The sequence below is a fragment of the Podarcis filfolensis genome, assembly GCF_964270895.1.
Source record: "Podarcis filfolensis genome assembly, chromosome: 12".
Lineage (NCBI taxonomy): Eukaryota > Metazoa > Chordata > Lepidosauria > Squamata > Lacertidae > Podarcis > Podarcis filfolensis.
Genome location: NC_139614.1, coordinates 46,493,682 through 46,513,547, shown reverse-complemented (window position 1 = coordinate 46,513,547; position 19,866 = coordinate 46,493,682). Strand labels below are relative to the sequence as shown.

Sequence of the window (19,866 nt, the reverse complement as noted above, 5' to 3'; positions counted from 1 at the left end):
TTTCTCAACACAGAGCTGTAGCAATGGGCACAGCTATATGTGCTGAGTTTTCCCCGTGTCATTGGAGCTAGTGAATGTGCACAAGTGAGACAAAGGGAACTGGCAAGCACTATTACATCATAAGAATAACACTATTATACCATTCCACATTAGGGATGCGGGTGGCGCTGTGGGTTAAACCACAAAGCCTAGGACTTGCTGATCAGAAGGTTGGCGGTTCAAATCCCCGCGACAGGGTGAGCTCCCGTTGCTCGGTCCCTGCTCCTGCCAACCTAGCAGTTCGAAAGCACGTCAAAGTGCAAGTAGATAAATAGGTACAGCTCCAGCGGGAAGGTAAACGGCGTTTCTGTGCGCTGCTCTGGTTCACCAGAAGCGGCTTAGTCCTGCTGGCCACATGACCTGGAAGCTGTACGCCGGCTCCCTCGGCCAGTAAAGCGAGATGAGCGCCGCAACCCCAGAGTCGGTCACGACTGGACCTAATGGTCAGGGGTACCTTTACCTTTACCATTCTACATTATTGCACTGCAATTGTCCTTCACCTCCGAAAGAGTCTTGGGGGAAGGCCCTTTTAACCCTCACACCATCTAGATTCTATGGCTTCCCTCCAGCTACACTCCGCTCAAAGTAGACCAACTGAAATCCATGGTTTGTAACCAGACTAGGTTCTACTCAGAGTGGATTCTAATGGATAAACCTAAGTTAGACAAGTCCCTGCACTTCAGTGGGTCTACTCTAAGTAGAACTTAGTTGGAATCAACTCAGTAGTCCATTTTGTTCATTAATTCAGCCTTTGCCCACCTGGTGGCCTCCAAATGATGTTGGACTACAACTCCCATCAGCCCTAGCCAGCACACTGGCTGGAGCTGATGGGAGTTGTAGTCCAGCAACATCTGGACATCATTGCATTGGAAAAATCTTCCTTAATCTACAAACTACAGTACAAGTCTGTCTGTCTATCTGTCTATCTATCTATCTCCTGAACTATTTTTGTACATATATCTTACAAGATGGTTCTTGGCTGCCACCACAAGATGTTCCATGCTCACTATGAGAATCTGCAATGAGGAAGTCCTAGACTTCTGGATGCTGTTATGGACCAATCTAGTTGTTATTAACTCTAGGTCCAGATTTTAACCATTTCCATGCCCTCTTCAGTGATTAAGGCTGCAATCCTAACCATGCCTTCCCAGAGGTTTATCCTGTCCAATCTAATTGGGTTGACTTGCAGGTAAGTAGGGCCAGGCAGCAGCCTAAATCTCAAGCACCTTTAGATGTAAATGGTACCTATATATAAACTTGACGTTGTCCAACATAAACCACCAAGTCCTTTGGGGATTTCCAGTGATCCTACAGCACCCAACATGCACCACAATAATGATCAAACTATCCTGTGTGTGTGTGTGTGAGAGAGAGAGAGAGAGAGAGAGAGAGAGGGTAGGGACTTAAGTTCCTGTTTTGGAAGCCAGGTTTTGGGGGATAGGAAAGTCTACACTATCGTATCCACAATACAAATGTGTAAAGATAGATAATTTGCAATAGCTACAGGGTGGAAATCCAGTTGTAGTGCCTTTTTGAAGGGAAATGAATAATTTGGGTCAGTTGTTAATTATAGTAATAATCATTAACTGGGAGAGGGCTATCAATGGCTACTAGCCACAGAGGCTACATTCTGCCACCATAGATGGAAGCATAAATGCTTCTGAATACCAGTTACTGGAAACCACAGGAGGGGAGAGTGGCTCCTGCACTCAGAAACTGCTTGCAGGTTTCTTACTGGCATCTGGTTGGGCACTGTGAGAACAAGATGCTGGACTGGATGGGTCCATGGCCTGATCCAGCAGGCTCTTCTTATGTTCTTAAATCCAGCTGGATTCTGAAAGTTATGAATGAGTACCCCTGAGCATTCAAACTTAACCCTCCCTCCTGCCACTTCCTCTTTGTTTAAGCTTTTTATTTTTTATTTTTTTGGCGTGGCAGAACAACAAGGAATATTTAGGCACGTCCTCTGCCTGGGGAGGGCAACCAGTGACTCTCAAAATGTTATTGGACTACAATGCCCATCATCCCTGACCATTGGCCTGGCTGGCTGAAGCAGACAGAGCTGGACAACATCTAGAAGGCTGCAGTTTCCTCATCCCTGGCTTATGCACATATTCTTACGCATACATGAAAATACACACACCTTTTCATCTTCTTCCCGTAAACTAGCCTCGTAAGACTCAGGTGCTTTGTTTTCACTGCTTAATTAAACAAGTTGATGCTGTTCAAGCCTTTTAAAATGTTACCTCTCATAGCCTGAAGCCAAAGAAATGTGGGATATGCTGTCTGCACATGAGCAGGGACCCTCTGCTAATTGTTATTTAAACAGAGGCAGTGAATTTCCTACTCATTTCATGGTAGGGTTGGGGGCAGAGATGGAACTCTGTGTGTGAGGGTGTGGAAGGGGAGAAGTGGGAGAGCATATATTTAGGGATAGGAACTCTTTTCATTAGACATTAGAGCAGGCATCCCCAAACTCGGCTCTCCAGCTGTTTTGGGACTACAACTCCCATCATCCCTAGCTAACAGGACCAGCGGTCAGGGATGATGGGAATTGTAGTCCCAAAACAGCTGGAGGGACGAGTTTGGGGATGCCTGCATTAGAAGCTAGTTAGAAGAAACCCCAGCTGCTTCAAGCATCCTCTTCTCAATGAAATCATCTCCATTGACTTAAATGGGTGGCTGCTCCCCGCCCTCCTCCCAAACACGGGCGCGCCGTTAACTCTTGTTTCTTATGTCAATCGATATATTTAGAGCAAGTTCATTATTTTTCTTTCGCGAATGCATGTTTCTTGGCACGTTTAAAGTGGTGGTGGGTTGTTGTTTTTTGTTTGGTTTTTTTGCCCCAGCTGAAAGCTGCCATTGAACTACTGCTTAAACGCCAGGCAACAAACAAACGAGAGGAGGTGGCAAAACAAGCGGCCTGACTCCTCCGAAATAATTCACCGTTAACTGTTTTGCTAAAAAGCGACAATTTATGCCAATAGCTTGAGGGGGAGGGGGCCGGCCACATGCGTGCATTTCTCCGCCGGACCGGCAGGTGGCGCTGCAAGCACGGGGGATTCCCAGTACCGCCAGGTGGATTGTAAGAAGGAAACTGAAGGTGTGTGTGCGGAGGGGTGTGTGTTTGTGTGTTTGGCCCCTACACCCTGTAGGTTTGGGCTCATCTAAACGGTGGCCATTTGTGATCCAGATTAAGAGCATTTGCCTCGTGTAAATGTGCCGCTTTACAATCCGGATTTGAGAAAACAACTTTTTTTCATCGGAACTAGGGTGGTTTTATTGCAGATGACAGAGAAGCAGGAACAAGAAGAATAATGAGGAAGGAGTTTACTAATTAACCTATTTTAGGATGAATATAGGGCGAGGCGTGGTGGGAAAGCATTTGAAATCCAGTCGACACAGGACCTGGCCTCTTCTAGCTCGTTGCGAAAGAAAATGGGGTCTTGGCACACCCTGTCTGTCAGAAAACAGCCCTGGCCCTATGTAAGAGCAATTGTGCCGGGTAAATTAGTTTGTGGGTCGCACTGCCTGTTGGAGAGTCAAACACTTAGTAGAATCTTTTTCTTTTTCCCAGGAGAGCCACAAAGGGGATGCACCCCAACCCCCAAATCCCAGTGCCAAAGTTGCATTTGCTCCTGAGTCGTTGGAAAACCTGGCTTGCCTACAAGACTGAAGGATGAGCAGCAAACGACTGAGCTGTCCCTGCCTGAGAGTTGTTTGCATTTGAAGCGACTGATGGGCTTGAGTTGGGGGTGCCAGCTGCTTACAATCCCAAGGAACTATCTAGGTCAGGCCTGAAAGGGCTGAGTCAGTTCTAAGACAGTCTGAAGGAGCTGGAATTGGATTGTCAAGCCTCTAATCTTACTACAGGTGCAGCAATGCACTACTACTCCAGTTACATTTACTCTGGATAAACTGAACACTAGGCCAGCTCAACTGGCTGATGCTCACCAGGGAGTTAAAAGTGTGCTGAGGAGTGAGTTAAACCGCATCAAGGGCAACCCATGTTGTAGCCACGCTGAGTTGGAAGCCTGCGCCCTTCGAAACCAGCCTCTCTCACTCACTGCACCTAAATCCATCTTGCAACTTTGGCTCGCAGCTTCAAGTGCATTTGCCAGTGATTCAGCAGAGAAGGAATCCTGACTGCTAGGGGCAAGCCTGGCCTATGACCAGTGCGCTTTGACTCTTCCTCGGGATAGGGTAGGGTGCGTGGGATCTAATCTCCTTCCTTCTGGTGAGAACCCAGCATCTCCCTGTCTAAACACAGTCCTGGAAAGTAAAATGCTGTTGCTTGCAAACAAGTCAAAATAAGGCTGTGCAGATTTTGTACTCGGGAGTTGGAAGTAGAAAAACAAAGGGCTTAACTGGCTTGGGGAGAGAGGTTTTCAACAAGCTCTCTGTATTCAGATTCCTAGACAGTTTTCCGTGGAAGTAAGTCTCACTGACTTAAATGGAGCTGCCTTCAAGTGGGCAGCAAGACTGCAGCCTTTAGATCTGGCAGGCAAGTCTGGGATAGCCTTTTCTCAGGTAGTTTCCAGAGGAGGGTGGGAGCCACATCTCAGTGGTCAAGGTCTCCCCATTGCAATGAAGGACAGATCTGTCCATGAGAGGTGGATTCTCCCTTACATTATGGGTTCAATGGACATTCAATGCAGGCTTCACATTGGAGTTTTGTCCATTAGGGCAATTGGGGCCCTGTCCCACCAAGCTCAGCCTTGATTCCTCCCGGCCCATCTGCTTGCCTTCTTACACCCAGCCCAGCAGGTGACACTGCCTGGACCTCAGCTTCAGCGTTGGGCTTGTACAATTCAGCAGGGAGGACAGTGGAGACCAAAACTAGTCACCTCTCCTTTCATTGGCTCTGGCTCCCAACTATGGTTGGGCTCCCTGCCTTCTGCCCTACCATTTCCACAGGACAACAGCCACCACCACTTCTCCATAAGCCTGGTTGGGGAATCTGTGGACCTCCAGCTGTTGCTGGACTACAACATCTCTAACCATTGGCTGTGCTGGCTAGGCCTGGAGGGAACTGGGGTCCAGTGAGGTTTGGAGAGCCACAGATTCCCCAGTCCTGCCCTAAGCACCATTCCATTCATTCTCTACACAAGGCACAATGAAGTCAAGTTGATGGACACCAGCAACCGAGGATTTGGCAGATTTGTGGAGAATGGGCCAGCCAGTGGCTTGGCAGACCGGCCATGATAGCTAAGCAGAAACCTCTACACATAAAGGCAGCCTACCTGTGGATTGCTGACTCTGGGCTAGCTCAACACCTTCACACCCGCTTTGTGAGTTTCTCAGAGGCATTTGCCTTGCCACTATTGGCGACAGTATGCTGGGTTAAGATACGCCTGTTGCATTGCCCATGAAATCACACATCACAACAAAGCTCTTTGTCTTTTAAGGTGCTATAGCTCCACTGGTGCTTCTTAAATTATCTGGCCAATTGCCATGGGATTGTTCCACCTCTCCATTCCTCGCTTCTCCTCCTAGTACAGAGTAGGCAGTATTGGGAATACTAATCCTAAATGACTGTAGTTGTCGCAACTGTCCTATAGCAGGACTAATTGTTGGCTGTGAGAACCAGTGACCAGTCCTTTTCAATATTTCAACTAGCATGTCCCTGGCGCAAAGTGAATGTCAAGTACTACTAATACTAGGATTTGCTTACTACTGGCAGCAACAGTTACAACAAACTGTTAGGATCGGAGACCAATCCCTTCTGCGTGATCTATACAGTGCCTGCTATGTTGTTTGGAATAAAGAAACAGATGTGAACTACTACTGTACTTACTACCTGCTTACTACTAGGAGTTGGAGCTTAGCACTGCCCCTTCTCTTTCTATACAGGCCAACAAGCTATGTGTGTTTGGCATCCGTCTGTCTATAGAGAGACAATGGAGTGCGTTTGTGGAGGGGATTGAAGTGGAACCACTGCCTTAGCAGCACTGAAGTGGGGCGCAAGCCTGGGCAGTGTGTCTGGAGGTCCTGGGCTGCCCAGGCGACCACGCCTTGGACCTCGCTGATGCCTCCAAAGGAAAGCAGAGCAATACTTTTGACACCAGTTTGGCTGCAGGAGTTACCCGAAGGAAGCCCACAAGGCGCCATCCAAACGTCTTGGGGACCAAGCTATGATTATTGTGAAATGCTGCTAAGAGGTTAATAACACAGCAACATCTATATTTACTGGGAGGGGGTGTTAAGGGTCGGTTCCCGAGTCGAATGAGCCGCCCCCAGCCCCTTCTTACCGGCCTTGACCGAGCAGTGGATGTGCGCCTTGGACTCGTAGTACACCCAGTCGAAGCCGGCCTCGACGGCCAGGCGCGCCAGCATGCCATACTTGCTGCGGTCCCGATCCGAGGTAGTGATGTCCACGGCGCGGCCCTCGTAGTGCAGCGACTCCTCCGAGTGGTGGCCGTCCTCGTCCCAGCCCTCGGTCACGCGCAGCTTCACGCCAGGCCACTGGTTCATCACCGAGATCGCCAAGGCGTTCAGCTTATCCTTGCAGCGCTGCAGGGGGGGGGGTGCGGGGGGGGGGGTCAAGCAGAGCACAGGAGCATCGCGAGGGGAGGAAAGGAAGGCCAGCCGCTCCTTGCTTCCCCACTCCCGCCATCCCAGAGTAGTAATAGCAGCAGCAGCGACCCATCCACACCTCCCTTCCGCGCGCATCTTTCTGGAGACGCGCGAAGGCTGCAAAGGGTTAAACAGCACTCCGGTACCCGAATCGTATCGCTTCCCTACTCCTCGCATCAGGAATGGGGAACATGTGGGGCCCCCCAGGAGCTGCTGGGGCCCCTATTCCCCGCCACTGGCCATTCTGGCTGGCGGTGAGGGGAGCTGGAGCCCAGCAACAACATGATGGAGGTTCTCCATCCTTCAACCCTAAAACAGATCGGTGCATTCATTGATATGGATCTGGTGCGCTTCTGTCAAGGCCAGGATCCGGAAGGGAACGCTATTCGCTCCTCTTCCTCCTGCACCCCTAAATGGGCTCCAATCCCTCCCCACCCCACAGCAGTCTCACTGCTGTAGGGCGCTGATGCGCTCTCCCACTCTGCGTGGACTCCGGATTTCCACGCAGAGCCAAGAGGAAGATTCAGACTGCGAAGGCATACATGGCAACCATCCCAGCGGCTACCCGTGTCTCCCAGCCTGTTGCCCAACTGGCTAAGCCCACCCCGCTCCCACCCCAAGGATACTGACTCACTCACGCACGCACGCACATACACACACCTTTACTAGACCCATACCCACGTTGCTTATTTCTAGGGACCGTTTGAGAGCAGAGCGAATAGAATATGAGAACATCTTAGAAGGCAGGGCGGGGAGAAAGGTGCGATCCACAGATGTTTTGTGGGTGGTATCCTCCAGTGACCGAAGCATTCCATCGCAAACATTTTTTTAGAAAAGCTCTTTTGCAGGTAAGAAAGAACCGCGTTGATTTCGAAACCGGGAAGGGCGGATCTGCTTAGGATCGCGGCCTTAAAGCTTCCCATCATCTCTCCGAAAACCAACAAGGCTTATTTACTTCCTAAGCTGCCCACTCACTACGGAGGAAAAACCCGTGCGCACCCATGATTTCATCCTGAACGTTTCTGCCTGTTTAGGATACGTCGCAAGTCGGTTTTGCGAGCAAAGGCTCCAGTTGGGGCTGGCAAAGAAGCAGGTGGGTAGAAAAGACGGGAGCAGGAATTACCGGGCAGAGACCAACGGCATGAAAAGGAGGCTGTGGATCACGTGGAAACTTCCTTGGGAATAAGTCCTCCAGTAGAACTTGCTCCTGTATAAACGTGGATAGGATCGAGTTGCACGAAACGTGTGTGTGTGTGTGTGTGTTGCGGTCTTAACCCTTAACCCATCGCGGAGAACGTACGCATAGGCTCTAATCTCTGCCTCAAGGATCGCTCACAGGCACAAAAAGATACGCTTCTGCGCCACCCTAAGCTGGAATCTCCCGAGAAGAATCGTTTTGGATCCCATAATTGGACCGTGGGAATTTAGGAAGCAGCGGACACTGAGGGTCCTTGTAGCTCCAGACCGTCTACACTGACTGGCAGTGCCTCTCCCAGAATTTCAGCACGAGTCTCTCCCAGCCCTCCCTGGAGATGCGCGGAATTGAGTATGGAAGCCCCGGCAACGCTTCCCACTCGCGTCCCCGGCCCTTGCAAGCGCCACGGGTGTTCGTTCCTTATGCTTTTAGTGTGTTGAGGAAGGGCAAGACCCCTTTCTCCACACTGGCAGCCGAGCAAAGTTTACCGGGGGACACAATTGCCTTCTGTACCTCCCCGCATCTCATGATCTTGTGTGTTCGGTCCAACGGGATCCAGCTACTGTAGGGCCAAGAAACTCACGCGCGGACCCGCAAATTTTAAAATGTGCCTTTTAGATAGGAGTCCCAGGACTGAAACCTTGGACACGGTTCCCAGAAAACAAGCAGGTGCACCCCAGGGAAAAAGAGGTGGGCGCAGAGGCTGGCTTAAGCTATGCCCCGCTGGAAAACGCACCCACAAGGCCAGCCTTACCAACAGCCCCGGTTATCTGATAACCCAGGAGGACACCTCTAAATGCGTTTACTCCGAAGCCAGTTCGCTTCGCCTTCTTGGAACCTATTTGCAAGTAAAGTTGTGATCCTTACATGGGAGTAAGCCTTGCTGGACACAATAGGACATACTTCTGAGTAGACATGCCTACTAGGGTCCTGCCCTTTGTACGCTTAAAACAGCAGCTGCTGGAATCATCCCAGGTGTCCATGGGACTGGCCATCGCATATCCTAATATTTTTACTCCCAAGCAGAACTGAGGTTAAGATCAGGGTGCTAAGTGGGGAAAGTCCCGTTTATTTCAGTGGGGTTGGCTTTTGAAGCAAACTGACGGAAGGCTAACTTTCTATAAAGTATACCAATATACCAAAAGCATTGATTCCAAGGTTCAGTCAGAAGCGCACAAATGGCCAATGGGACTTATCCCTTGCTAAGCAGCATTGAGGACTCAGCCCCACATTTTCTGCTCTTGGATCTACTCTACCTACCACCTTATTCAGAATAAAGTTGCAAACCGTAAAGCCTTTGCTAGACTGTGCCACTTCAAGCTGAAGTTCTGTGCAGGTCTGACGGCTTCTTTCTCCAAACAAACCAAAACCTCTCTGTGCACTCAGAAAAAATAAGACCAGGCCAAACCCATCTTCTTCCTGAAATGCTGTTTCTTATCTGCATGAAGATTATTTCCCTTTTGTGTGGAGGAAATTCAAACATGCAAACCTCCACCTGTAGCCTGAGATTATAAAATCCAAGAGCCGCTGCGCCACTTGATTCTGCTCAGTGTCTATACTGGCCTCCTAACCACTAACACAACTGGCAAGTGCCAAGACTGCCGTTTCCTTCCTGCATCTTGCTCAGCAGTTACTGCAGAATGTGCTCTCTGGGGCCCATTTGGGTGCTGATGCCTGTGGGAGGGAGGGAGAGAGAGAGAGAGCCGTAGGTCGTCAGAAGAGCACCTGCTTTGAATGCAGAAGGTCCCAGGTTCTGACTGTCCCCAGCATCTCCAGGTGGGAGGGACTCTTGGCCGAGGTCTTTCTGCGTCATCTACAGCCCTACAACGCCTCCGTTGTCTCTCTCTCTGCAATCGGCAGCCGGGGAACCTCCTGGCGCTCGCTTTCCCCGACCTCACTACAGCTATCGAAGTCCCAAAAAGCTTTGCCACAGGCCTGGATTGTCCAGGGGAGGAGAGATTGCTTGAAGGGCAAAGAAAAGTCCAAAGACACATACCAAAACACAGGTCGTTCTTTCGATTATATTTTTCCTCCCCCCCCCCTCCAGACATGGAAAATGTATAATCTGCCGCCAATTAAATAACAACAATCCGGGCAACCCGCTTTTCTGTGCATTCCGAATTTTAGAAAGACTTTGCCTTTCTTCGGGGAAAAGCACCTCCCCCTACATTGGAGAGAGCGTCCACTAAGTAGCAAACTTTGCAATAAGTAGCAAAAGACATGAGTGCCCTTTTCAGGTCCTTCAGAAAGGAGAGAGGTGGGGTGTTGTTGTTGTTTGTTTTTTTGGAGGGGGGCGTTTCTGCAGCTCAGAAGGAGCTTCTCCCGCGTCTGTTTCAGCCTTTCCAAGAGTGAGAGCAGCCAGCCGAGGCCTAGGTTTTCGCTTCCTACGAGCAAAACGCCACCGCTTAGCATTGCCGGGAAGGGCTTTGTATTAACAGTGACATCATCACCGCCGTTATCATAATTGTGGAAGGAGAGGCGAGAAGCTGATCACGCAATGACTAGAAAGTGCCCAGACTTGGCGCAAACTCCTTGCGCAGCGTGGCCCGGGTCGTGGCGCATTCCGCCCCGCTGGCCGGCCTATTCCCTTTCCCTTTGCACCGCGGAAGAAAGAAAGACAGACAGACAGAAAGAGGAGGTGGGGACCTGAAACTTTGACCATCGCAGGCTAGGCTGGGGGGGGGGGCGTAAGGAAAATCTTACACCCTCCGAGCCCAGACACCTGAACTTCCAGGGCAGATTCCATTCTCAACGGGAGGCCTTGAAGGGACGGGGCGCACGGTGGCCGGCAGGGAGGAAAGGGCAGCTTCGGGGATTCTCTGGCAGCTCCGAGCAGCCTCTTTGCCAAGCGCAGAGAGGAGGGGGAGGGAAAGACCGGCTGAGCCGGGATTGTCAGAGTCAAAAGCCGTGAAGCCTCAGCTATTTATTAATTCATCGGGTCGTGTGCCGCCGATCAAGCCCCGCTCTGCTCAGCCACCGTGAAGCGCAGCAGGACCGCGTCGGTGGGCGCCGTGTGCGTCTGCGCGCGCACGCCAAAGGGGCCTGGCCGAGGGGCTCAACAAGCCGCCCGCCGCCTCCGTCTTTCCCCCCAGCCAGCCGACCCACACTTCGAACAGGCACCTGTCGGGCCCGCCGCAGCGCGATCCTGTGCCTGCCTATCCCCAAGCCAGGCAGCGATCGTTTTACCCGAGAGTAAGCCCCGCTGGCGGTGGCTTCTGAGTAGGCAGGCAGGCATAGGATCGCGCTCCTATGCACCAGTCAATACCTTCATAGCGAGGCTGCGGGGAGCCGTCCCCGCCCCACTCTGTGTGAGATTTACTCTCGAGTAAACAGACAAAGTCCCGGGCTGCGAAAATCTGCAACCCTATGCCCGCGTGCCTTAGGAGTAAAGCTGCAATCCTATATATCGCTGCTCAGAAGTAAACCCCACTGAGCTCAGTAGGATTTACTCCCGGTAAACAGCAGTCCCCGTCCCCTTGAACTCGGTGGCACTGACTTCCAAGTAAATATTCATAGGATCGGGCTGCGAGAACGACCTTCCAGACTAGGTCTGCGTGCCTCTCTTTGGCTCCCGGGAGCTCAGAGTTCCCGGGAGCTATGAAGGGGGCGGCGGTTCCTTAACGGCTCCCCTGGGGTTTATTATTATTATTTCAGACGAATTCCAACTTTATCATAAAAGAGCTGGCACCCTTATCTTGCCTGCAGATCTAGCCAATGGCTGGCCGTGTGTGTGTGTGTGTGTGTGTGTGTGTGTGTGTGTGTAGGGCTGGGTGTGGGAGGCGGGGTGGGGAGAACCCTTCAACCAAGAGCTTCTGTCACCTGTAAACTTAGGAATCACCCGCCAGCTCCGAGCTCTCTCTATTTGCGCTCTTCTCCCCCTCCCCACGCCCGGAGTTAATATTAACCAGTGGCTAATGCATTCAAGCAACTGCTCTGAAAGTTTAACAATTCCGTCCAGGGCGTCAGATCTCTCTCTCTCTCTCTCTCTCTCCTCCCCGCGCCGCGCCGCGCCTTCCCCCCTTTCCTTTCCCCCAAGGTTGAAAGGAGCAGGCAAACGCTCGGCTGAATCTCGGCTGCGCCGGGACGAAGCAGGAGGCAAGGCGTGGTGGAACAGATCTGATGAGGTGACCCACCAGACTGGGATCCATTCATACTGACATTCTGCATCTCAAAGGCACATCCCGCCCCACGCTTTCTACCCCTCCCTCCCCCACAACCTGCAGCGCCGCATCCACACTTGGGGTCGCAGCAGATTCGCGGATGCCCTCGAGGCGGCCTTTGCGCTCCGCCTCGACGGACTTGGGCACCAAGGTCTGCTTATCCGGCCCACCCAAAAGGGGATCCCACTCTCCTGCTTGGTTCTTGCTCTCTTTTTAACCCGCCCACCCCCAAAAGTCTCACCCGCACCCTCGAAATCCCCACCCAGCATCCTTCCAAGTCCATTGGACGAGTGGCATCGCTGAGGCGCCTGGCGGGCGCAGCTCTCCTCACCTTGCCCTTCCTCCCATTGCGCACACACTCCGCACCTCGCATTCCCAGGTGCCCCCTTTGTATACAAGGGAATAAGAGGCACTGCGAAGCGTGTGTGTGTGTGTGATGTTGTTTTTCTGTTTCCTTCGTCTGAGGGAAGTTGACAGAAGGTCAGAAGTTCAAACGCTGCTAGCTAATGCAGCAAAGGAGGCCAGCCGAGTAGAAGGAAGGGAAGCTTTGCTCTGCGCTCTGCGCTCAGAGAGAGACCCCAAGGCGCTTGGGAAGAAGGCTGCGGGGCTGGAGCGGGGGGGGGGGCGGCGTGTGTAGAGAAGCAACCTAGAGCCGAGCAACAGAGGCCGGCATCTCCTCCTTGCTGCGCCCCCCCCAATTGCTCATATGCATCTATGCCCAGTTCCCAAGCTCGTCCCATGCTCTCTTGAGAAGGAAAGAACTTGCTTGCGATTGCTTTTCTGATTGACTTCGCCTAAGAAGATCTAGACATAACATGTTAGGCTCGTGCTGTGGGGATGCGCGCACAGAGGGAGAGAGGGAGAAGGCGGGAGGGGGGGGCGTCTGTTCCTGGAGCTTCCGCGCCACACAGCAAGTCAGCAGCACCAGAAGACGGCAGCAGCAGCAGCCGCCGCCTCGGCCGCCTTTCAAAAGGATACAAACTGAAATTCTAGCCGTTGCGATCGATACAAGAGGAGTAAGTGGAGCTGAAAATGCGAGATGGGCTGGACTGGCCGCCGCACAGCTACCCCCCAGTTCTTGCGTCTTGGCTGATGGGGAAAGTGTGCGCGTATGGGGAGGTGGAGGCGGGGAGGGGAGTGGTGGGAGATGATGGAAGGAGACTGGGAAGTGGAGCAGAGGAGGAGGTCGCCCACAATGGCACCCCTCTTCCTCGCTGCTGGCCTTGCCCTCTCCATTTGCGCTTCGCCTTCGTTCTCTCTCGCCTTGCAGGAGGCGGGATCGGGCGCTGAACTCTCCCCAAGCCCCGCGCGCTGGCCTGACCCTGGTTAAGGGAGGCTCGCGCGCCTCGGCGCGGCGCGCGCGTCAGCACCCTCCTAAGGTGCAGTCAGATTTAAGGTGGTCGGCTGGAGATCGCGGCGGCCGCCGCCGCTCTTCCGTTTAGCCCGGATAAATCTCCTAAACGTGCGGAAAATCAGGCCGCGGGAGAAGAATGGGGAGGAGGAAGAGGAGGTGGGGAAGAGGAGCGGAGAGGGCAGAGTTTAGGAAATCCCCCCCACCTCCTCGTGGAGACTCCAGCTGAGCTCTTATTATAGAAACGAAGGTGGGGCTTAAATATATTAATAGCGACTGAGGTGCGGGGAGGAGGGGGGCAACGACTGTTGACCTATATTTGGAAGGAAACCCATTTCTAGGGACTGGATGACATTGCAGGTAGTTAGGAGAACTCCGAAACTAGGAGGCTGGTGCGCGCGCGGGGGGGGGGGGTGGAGTTTAAGGCAAATAGCACCACCACCCCTGAGCAAATAGCGATCATTAGCTATGATTCAGGATGATCAGAAGAATTCTTCACCTAGTAAAAGGTTGATGGTTAATGGATAATAGATCCAGGATCCAATTTTTAGCCCATATCCAATATTTATGGAATCGGGTGCCTTCTGAATATGTACATATATCTATATATGCATGTAGCTATATATATAGATAGATAGATGCGCCAGCCATACATCGGATATTCTCCCTTTCTCTCAAACAAGTGATGCAATGCTGGTTAAGTTACTTGTCCCTCCCCCTCTTGCGGTGGGGGCGGGGACGGGGAAGGAATATAGCTCTGATGGTGAGCATCCTTAAAGGAAAATCGATAGATTAACGCTCTGTTTGGCACAGTTGCAAAAGATGGTTTTGCAGCACGGCGATAAGTCGAACGCGCATAATAACGGTGATCACGCTGTTACTATTATTATTATTATTATTATTATTAATTATTACTATGATTGCCACTGAACTTCAAGCTAGCCTTTCGGAAGTGCAAGATCCCAACCTTACTAGCAGAAGCTTGCAAGGTGCAATTAGGGAAAGGTGCTTAATTTAAACTGTATGTCTCTAAATTTAAAAAATAAAAATAAATTATATGCCCAAGGGAAAGAAAGGGTTTGGCACAGTCGATATGCATTTAAGGGCCCCATTAGCGCCACCCTATTCGTTAGATCCAAGTAGGTCCCTTGGGGGGTGGGGAGGGGGCAGGGGGCACTCAGAACCAGCTAACCAACCAACTCCCAGGGAAGGGCATAGCGTGGTTCTCCCTGCAACTATCACACCAGTCACACGCGCGCGCTCCCCCTCTCTCCAGCCTCCCTGGTCACAGCCCAGGAGAAGGAATAAATGCACGCAGATAGGCGGACAGGTAGAGGCGCCCACCCGCCCACCTTTCTCTTGCAAACTTATGGAGACCCATTGAGAAAACAGAGCTAAGGACGGGGAAAGGGGAGGATGGGAGGAAGATGCCGGGATGCCTTGAAGGAGAGGACGCTCCCACCGCGACTGCCGCTTAAACTCAGGGGGTCCCCCCTCCCCACCTCTCCCCACCCCGCCCCGCATACACGCACACACAAAGCGCGAACGTCTGAACGAGAAGAAGCGGAAGGGTGTATTATTTTTTTCCTGACCTGTGTCATCAGCCTGTCGGCTCCCGTGTTCTCTTCATCCTTAAAAATAATGTCAGGGTTGTAATTGGGGGTGAGCTCTTTAAAGCGCTCCGAGTTGCGGCTGATCTTGCCTTCGTACCTTCCACTGGCGCCCAGCGTCTTCTCTGCCACGTTGGGAATGAACTGCTTGTAGGCTAAAGGGGTCAGCTTCTTCGGGTGCCGCCTCTTGCCGAAGCCCCTGCCCGGTCCACAAGCCAGCCCGCAGGAGAGCAGCAGAGCGCCCACGAAGACCAGCAGGAGACCAATTCTCCGCAAGAGCAGCATTCCGTCCGTGGAGGAAACGGCCACTTTCCACGCGCGCGCACGCACGCACACACACACACGCGCGCACACGGCTCCCTGCCTGGCTGCTGGGTGTGTGTGTGTGTGTGTGTGTGTGTGTGTGTGTGTCTCTCCTCTCTGCCTCTTTCGGTCTGTCTATCTGTCTCTCTCTCCCTCTCCCTCTCTCTCTGTCTCTGGAGATCTGCGGTTCTTTCAGAGCCTCCTATCGCCTTTTCGCTGCCTGCTCCTTCGGATACTCTCCCCCGATCCCTAGCCAGACAGGTGCTGGAATGGCAGCTTCGAGGAGGTCGCTTGTGATAACGGAACTCATCGGAGTTTGGATCGTGGCACCGGGAGGCAGAGACCCCCCCAAAAAACGTTCGGGAAAGCAAGAATGAAGGCGGAAGGAAGGGGGAGGGGAAAAAAGGTCTGGATTCTAATGGGAGCTCAGCTACAAACGCTTGTGAGTGGAGCCTGCCTTTAGTTCTATATTATAGCTGCCAGGGCTGAGTTCTGATTGGCCGAGGCGGGAGAAGCTCGCCTTCTGATGTATTAACCCTGAAGAAGGCAAAAAAAAAAAAAACCATCAACAACAAAAAAAAATCTTGGAACATCTCTCGTTCTCTCGCTCTTCTCCTTGTACCTGAAGGGCTTGGAAATGAAAGGGGGTGGAGACTGAGCTTTCTTGGGATAACATCAATTACATGTTTTCTTTTCTTTCCTTTCTTTTTTCTTCTTCCACTCCTCTTAAACTTTTTTTTTTTTTTTTTGGCAGAGTGGTAAATTTTGTTAGGAAGAGTAACAGATGCTGCCGTGGAATATATAGAGCGGAGTGGAAGCGAGACACCTTGATATCTGCCCATCTAGACAGAAGCACAATGGAAAGGACCTTTTGAAATCGCTGGGGGGGGCGGCGGGGGGGAAGAGAACTTAAGGGGGGCAACTTCCCAAGAAAGTTAGACTTAGCATCTCCGGCACCCTGGCCTCGAAGACAAGGAAGGGGGGTATTTTTTAAAGGATTTATTTTTACATAATAAGGTTGACCAAAGCTGCTTCTGTTGAAATAACTTTGCGGATGAGGTTATGATATATGCAAGTAATATAAAATACGGATGGGGGGCGGAATCCGAAAGTTTTGAAAATAAGTTTTTGCTTTATCCAAGTTTATTTCTTCCTCCAGTTGCCGTGGGACTCCTCACGCGTCATCAAGTGAACGGCGCGGATGGGGCTAAGTTTAATGTGAAATTAATGGTTGTCTCCCGCTGGCTGGCAACGGTCGCCTTTATCCCGGGCTGCAGAAAGCTCCTGGTCGGACAAAGGTGTTGAGAGACGAGCAAAATCGTGGAGAGATGGGCCTGGAGATAAGAGCAGCTTCAACGGCCTTTGCCGAGTCCCAACCATGAGCAAACAGGTTGGTCGTGCCTGTTGTTCGCTTTTGAGGTTTCCAAAGAAAGCATCTCACAGGAATTCAGCAACTCACTGAAATAAATAAGGACTTTTTTTTTCTGTGGAGGGGGGTATCAAAAAGTTACCACCTATTTATCAAGCTACCCACTACGATCTACAGAATGTCTCCAGACTTTTCACAAGACTCTCGTTACTTGCAAGCCTTGCTTGGGGAAAAGTGAATTATCATAAAATCTCAAACAGACCCCAAGTTTCGAAAGAAGCGGGTCATTCTGCAAAATTATAACAATCTGCAGCAAGCATAGGTTTCCCCCTACTTACTCTGGAGTAGTCCCATTGGTGTAACAAGATTATGTATATTTTAAAGCACAGATCCCTACAGGAATTGCCACGTTGAGCCCCAAGTCCCAGGTTGGTTTTGAACTTTGTTTCTTTCCAGATGTTTACCCGTGAGAAACGTCATGTCGGCTTTTACTTGCAAGTAAAGTTGCTCTAGGCCGAAGCCCCGATCCTTCCCGTACTTCCTTAGAAAGTAAACTCGGCGGGAATCAAGGGACTTACTCCTAAGTAAACCAAACGTATTTACTGGAGTCGTGAGCCCCAGAGTGAAATGACTCTCCTGTATCATTTTACTGCATCAGCTTAACCAGTTTGGGGACCGGCGCTTTCCAGGGCGAACGCTGGGTTGCCCCTCGAACCTGTTGCAACCAGATGCATCACGCTCACCCGAAAATTCAAAAATAGAAGTCAGACACAACCCCCCCGCCGCCTTTACATTAATTTATTTTAATGCGTCATCATTGATTTTCTGTCAACAACCACCCAACCCCAACTCTCGACGTCTTGTTGTGGTTCTTAGCTAGAATGGACAGCCTTTAAAAGTTTGTGACGTCCCGTCTAACTTTTCAAAGAGAAACACGAGGGCTGGAAACTGGCTTGACATTTTTTTTAAAAAAAATAATAATAATCACACGTCTTATATATGCTCCCTGTGTGTGAAAACAGATCCGAAGCATCTCCGTCTACAGAACCTTATTAGACAAGAAAGACGGGTATGGCCTTTTGATGTGGCTTTTCTTGGAGCTCGTCGATGAAACGGGGCCAGGAGTCAGAAGGAGCAGCTCCTGACTGACGAGGAGGATCAGGGCTATTGCAAAACTTGGATCGCTCCCCCCCGCCCCGCTCTCCACCCCGCCCTCCTCTTTAACGTACAACCGGGCTCGAGCGGGTCTGGGGGCGCGGGAAGGCGCGGAGGTTGCGCGCCCAGCCAAGCGCGTCTCCTGCAGGAACAAGGAAGCGGGGGCTCCATCCCGGCCTCGCCCTCCTCCCCCCCACCCCGCGGTCGCCTCCTTTTCATTATCAGCTCGCCATATGTACAAACCAGTGACCCAAAGATCACTGCAGGAGAGGAAACGCGCCAAGGAGGAATTAATTACTACGCGCGAGTAATAAAAAGTGGGTGGGGGCGGGGGGGCCGGGGGGAGGGAAGGAGGAAGAAAAGTTGTAACGAGGTAGGAAGTTCAGATCAGCTCCGCTATCAAAGGGGAGATGAAAGAAAACAGAGCTGCTCTTCGCTAGGGCTGGGTCTAGTCAACTTCACCTAAGCTCTGGGGCTGCAGCTGTTCCACCCTCCTTCTTTCTCTCCCCCCCCCCATCTCTTAGAAATGATGCAAAGGAAGGTGGGAGAGAGAAGCGCAGACGGAGCCCCAAGGTGTCCTTTATTCCAGGACTTTCTCCTGAAAGGGGACATTCCGTACACACACAAAGAGGGGTGCGTGCCCAGTCATTCTTGAGAGCCACCCAGCGAAGGAGCGATTGTGCGTAAATGTCACTTTTTAAAACTGCTTCTACACGGGAACTTTATAAGACAGCGTGCTACTTGAATAAAACTTTTCCCCGTCCCATATGCCTCCTTCATGTTGTCCTACGTAGGAGCGGTGGCGTGAAGAACGCTTTTCCTTTTTCAGAGGGGACATCGCAGAAGCGAGGCGTGAATGCTGAGTTCTGGCCTACACTGCAATACTGTTGGCTTCAATGACTCCAATATTCACTGTAGGCTTCTGAAGGCTAAACATCTCAAGTCGGGCGGGGGGGGGGGGAGATATTTGGAGTTTTTGAATATTCAGCCTGATTTATGTCTTTGTTCAAGACCATTTCTGTACAGCTTTATGGTACAAGAAAATCCTCTGATAGGTGTGCAACGACTAAAAAAACCTGGAAAATTACCAATATGCAGCAAAACAATCAGAAGAGCAGTAAAAAAGAAGGCAAAATGTACAAAAATGACAGGGTGCAGCTGAATGATGAGGGAAGGCCTGGCGGTGGTGGTGGGATTTGCCTTCAAAGGGCACCTGAAGCAGGTAATTGCTGATGTTTCCCATAAGGTAGGGAAAAACGTCTGTGCATATGTGATACCCACAGCCATACACACAACGTGTGTGCCTGCCTGTGTCCAAGCAACTCTAACCAATAGATCCTGGGCCTAGATGAACTCTGTGTGAGGATTAATCTCTTAGCCGCTTGAATTAAAAAAGAAAGAAAATCAATGGGAAACCAGTTGCCTTTGAGATCTGAAACTCACCCTATGGTTTGCTCTGTCTTCTGAAAGAGCCCAAGAAAGCTGCCCTCATATCTGTCGAATGAAGAGATGAAAAACATACCATAGAGACCCAATTGTTCAGATGAACGGCTCCCCACTCATAAGACCCAGGATGGGGGGCACGTGTCACCACTTAACCTTTCATTGATATATATGCATATATGTTTATGTATATAGCGAGATAGATAGCGAGGTAGATATTTATGTATACAGAGAGGCAGTTAAAGAGATAGATGTTTTGACACCACTTTCTTTGGTCTCGGCGTCTTGAAGGCAGGAAACTCCCTCACAAGGCGGACTGCCCCTCTCTCTTTATGGGGTCCTCCATACCTGAGTTCTCCCCCCAACCAAGCAAAGAATATGACCCTCCCTTCCTTTCCCTGCCCACCTGTCTGTTCAGGCTACACATAGTTCTGGACTTGAACCCTTATTAAATTCCCTACCCAGTCAGATTTTTTTCTGGAATAATAATGGTTGCTTGCAGCTCAGTAGCTGTTGCTAACCTGCACTTTCAAAATGTGAATAACAGCAAATAGTTATTCCATTTAGGACAGTCAAGATGAAGAAAGGGGGTGGGGGTAGGAGTGGGTGAGCTAGGCGGACCAGTGGTCTCACCCGGTATAAGGCCGACTCCTGTGCTTCTTCAC

General features: G+C 51.1%; 1 protein-coding gene and 1 long non-coding RNA gene across 2 annotated transcripts in view; one reads left to right on the top strand and one right to left on the bottom strand.

Annotated features, from left to right (window-relative positions):
* SHH (sonic hedgehog signaling molecule) overlaps positions 1 to 15,724 on the bottom strand; it is a 32,911-nt gene extending 17,187 nt beyond the window's left edge. Inside the window, exons 1-2 of the mRNA XM_083579926.1 lie at positions 14,914 to 15,724; positions 6,291 to 6,552 (exon numbers count right to left, since the gene is read on the bottom strand). Of these exons, the coding sequence (XP_083436052.1) occupies positions 6,291 to 6,552; positions 14,914 to 15,216 (565 nt within the window). The 5' untranslated portion in view covers positions 15,217 to 15,724. The remainder of the gene's footprint in view (positions 1 to 6,290; positions 6,553 to 14,913) is intronic.
* Positions 12,245 to 18,057, top strand: LOC310746339. The gene is made up of 3 exons (XR_014540650.1): positions 12,245 to 12,986; positions 16,394 to 17,031; positions 17,626 to 18,057. It is a non-coding gene; the product is annotated as an uncharacterized lncRNA (long non-coding RNA).
* Positions 18,058 to 19,866: the final 1,809 nt, after the last annotated feature.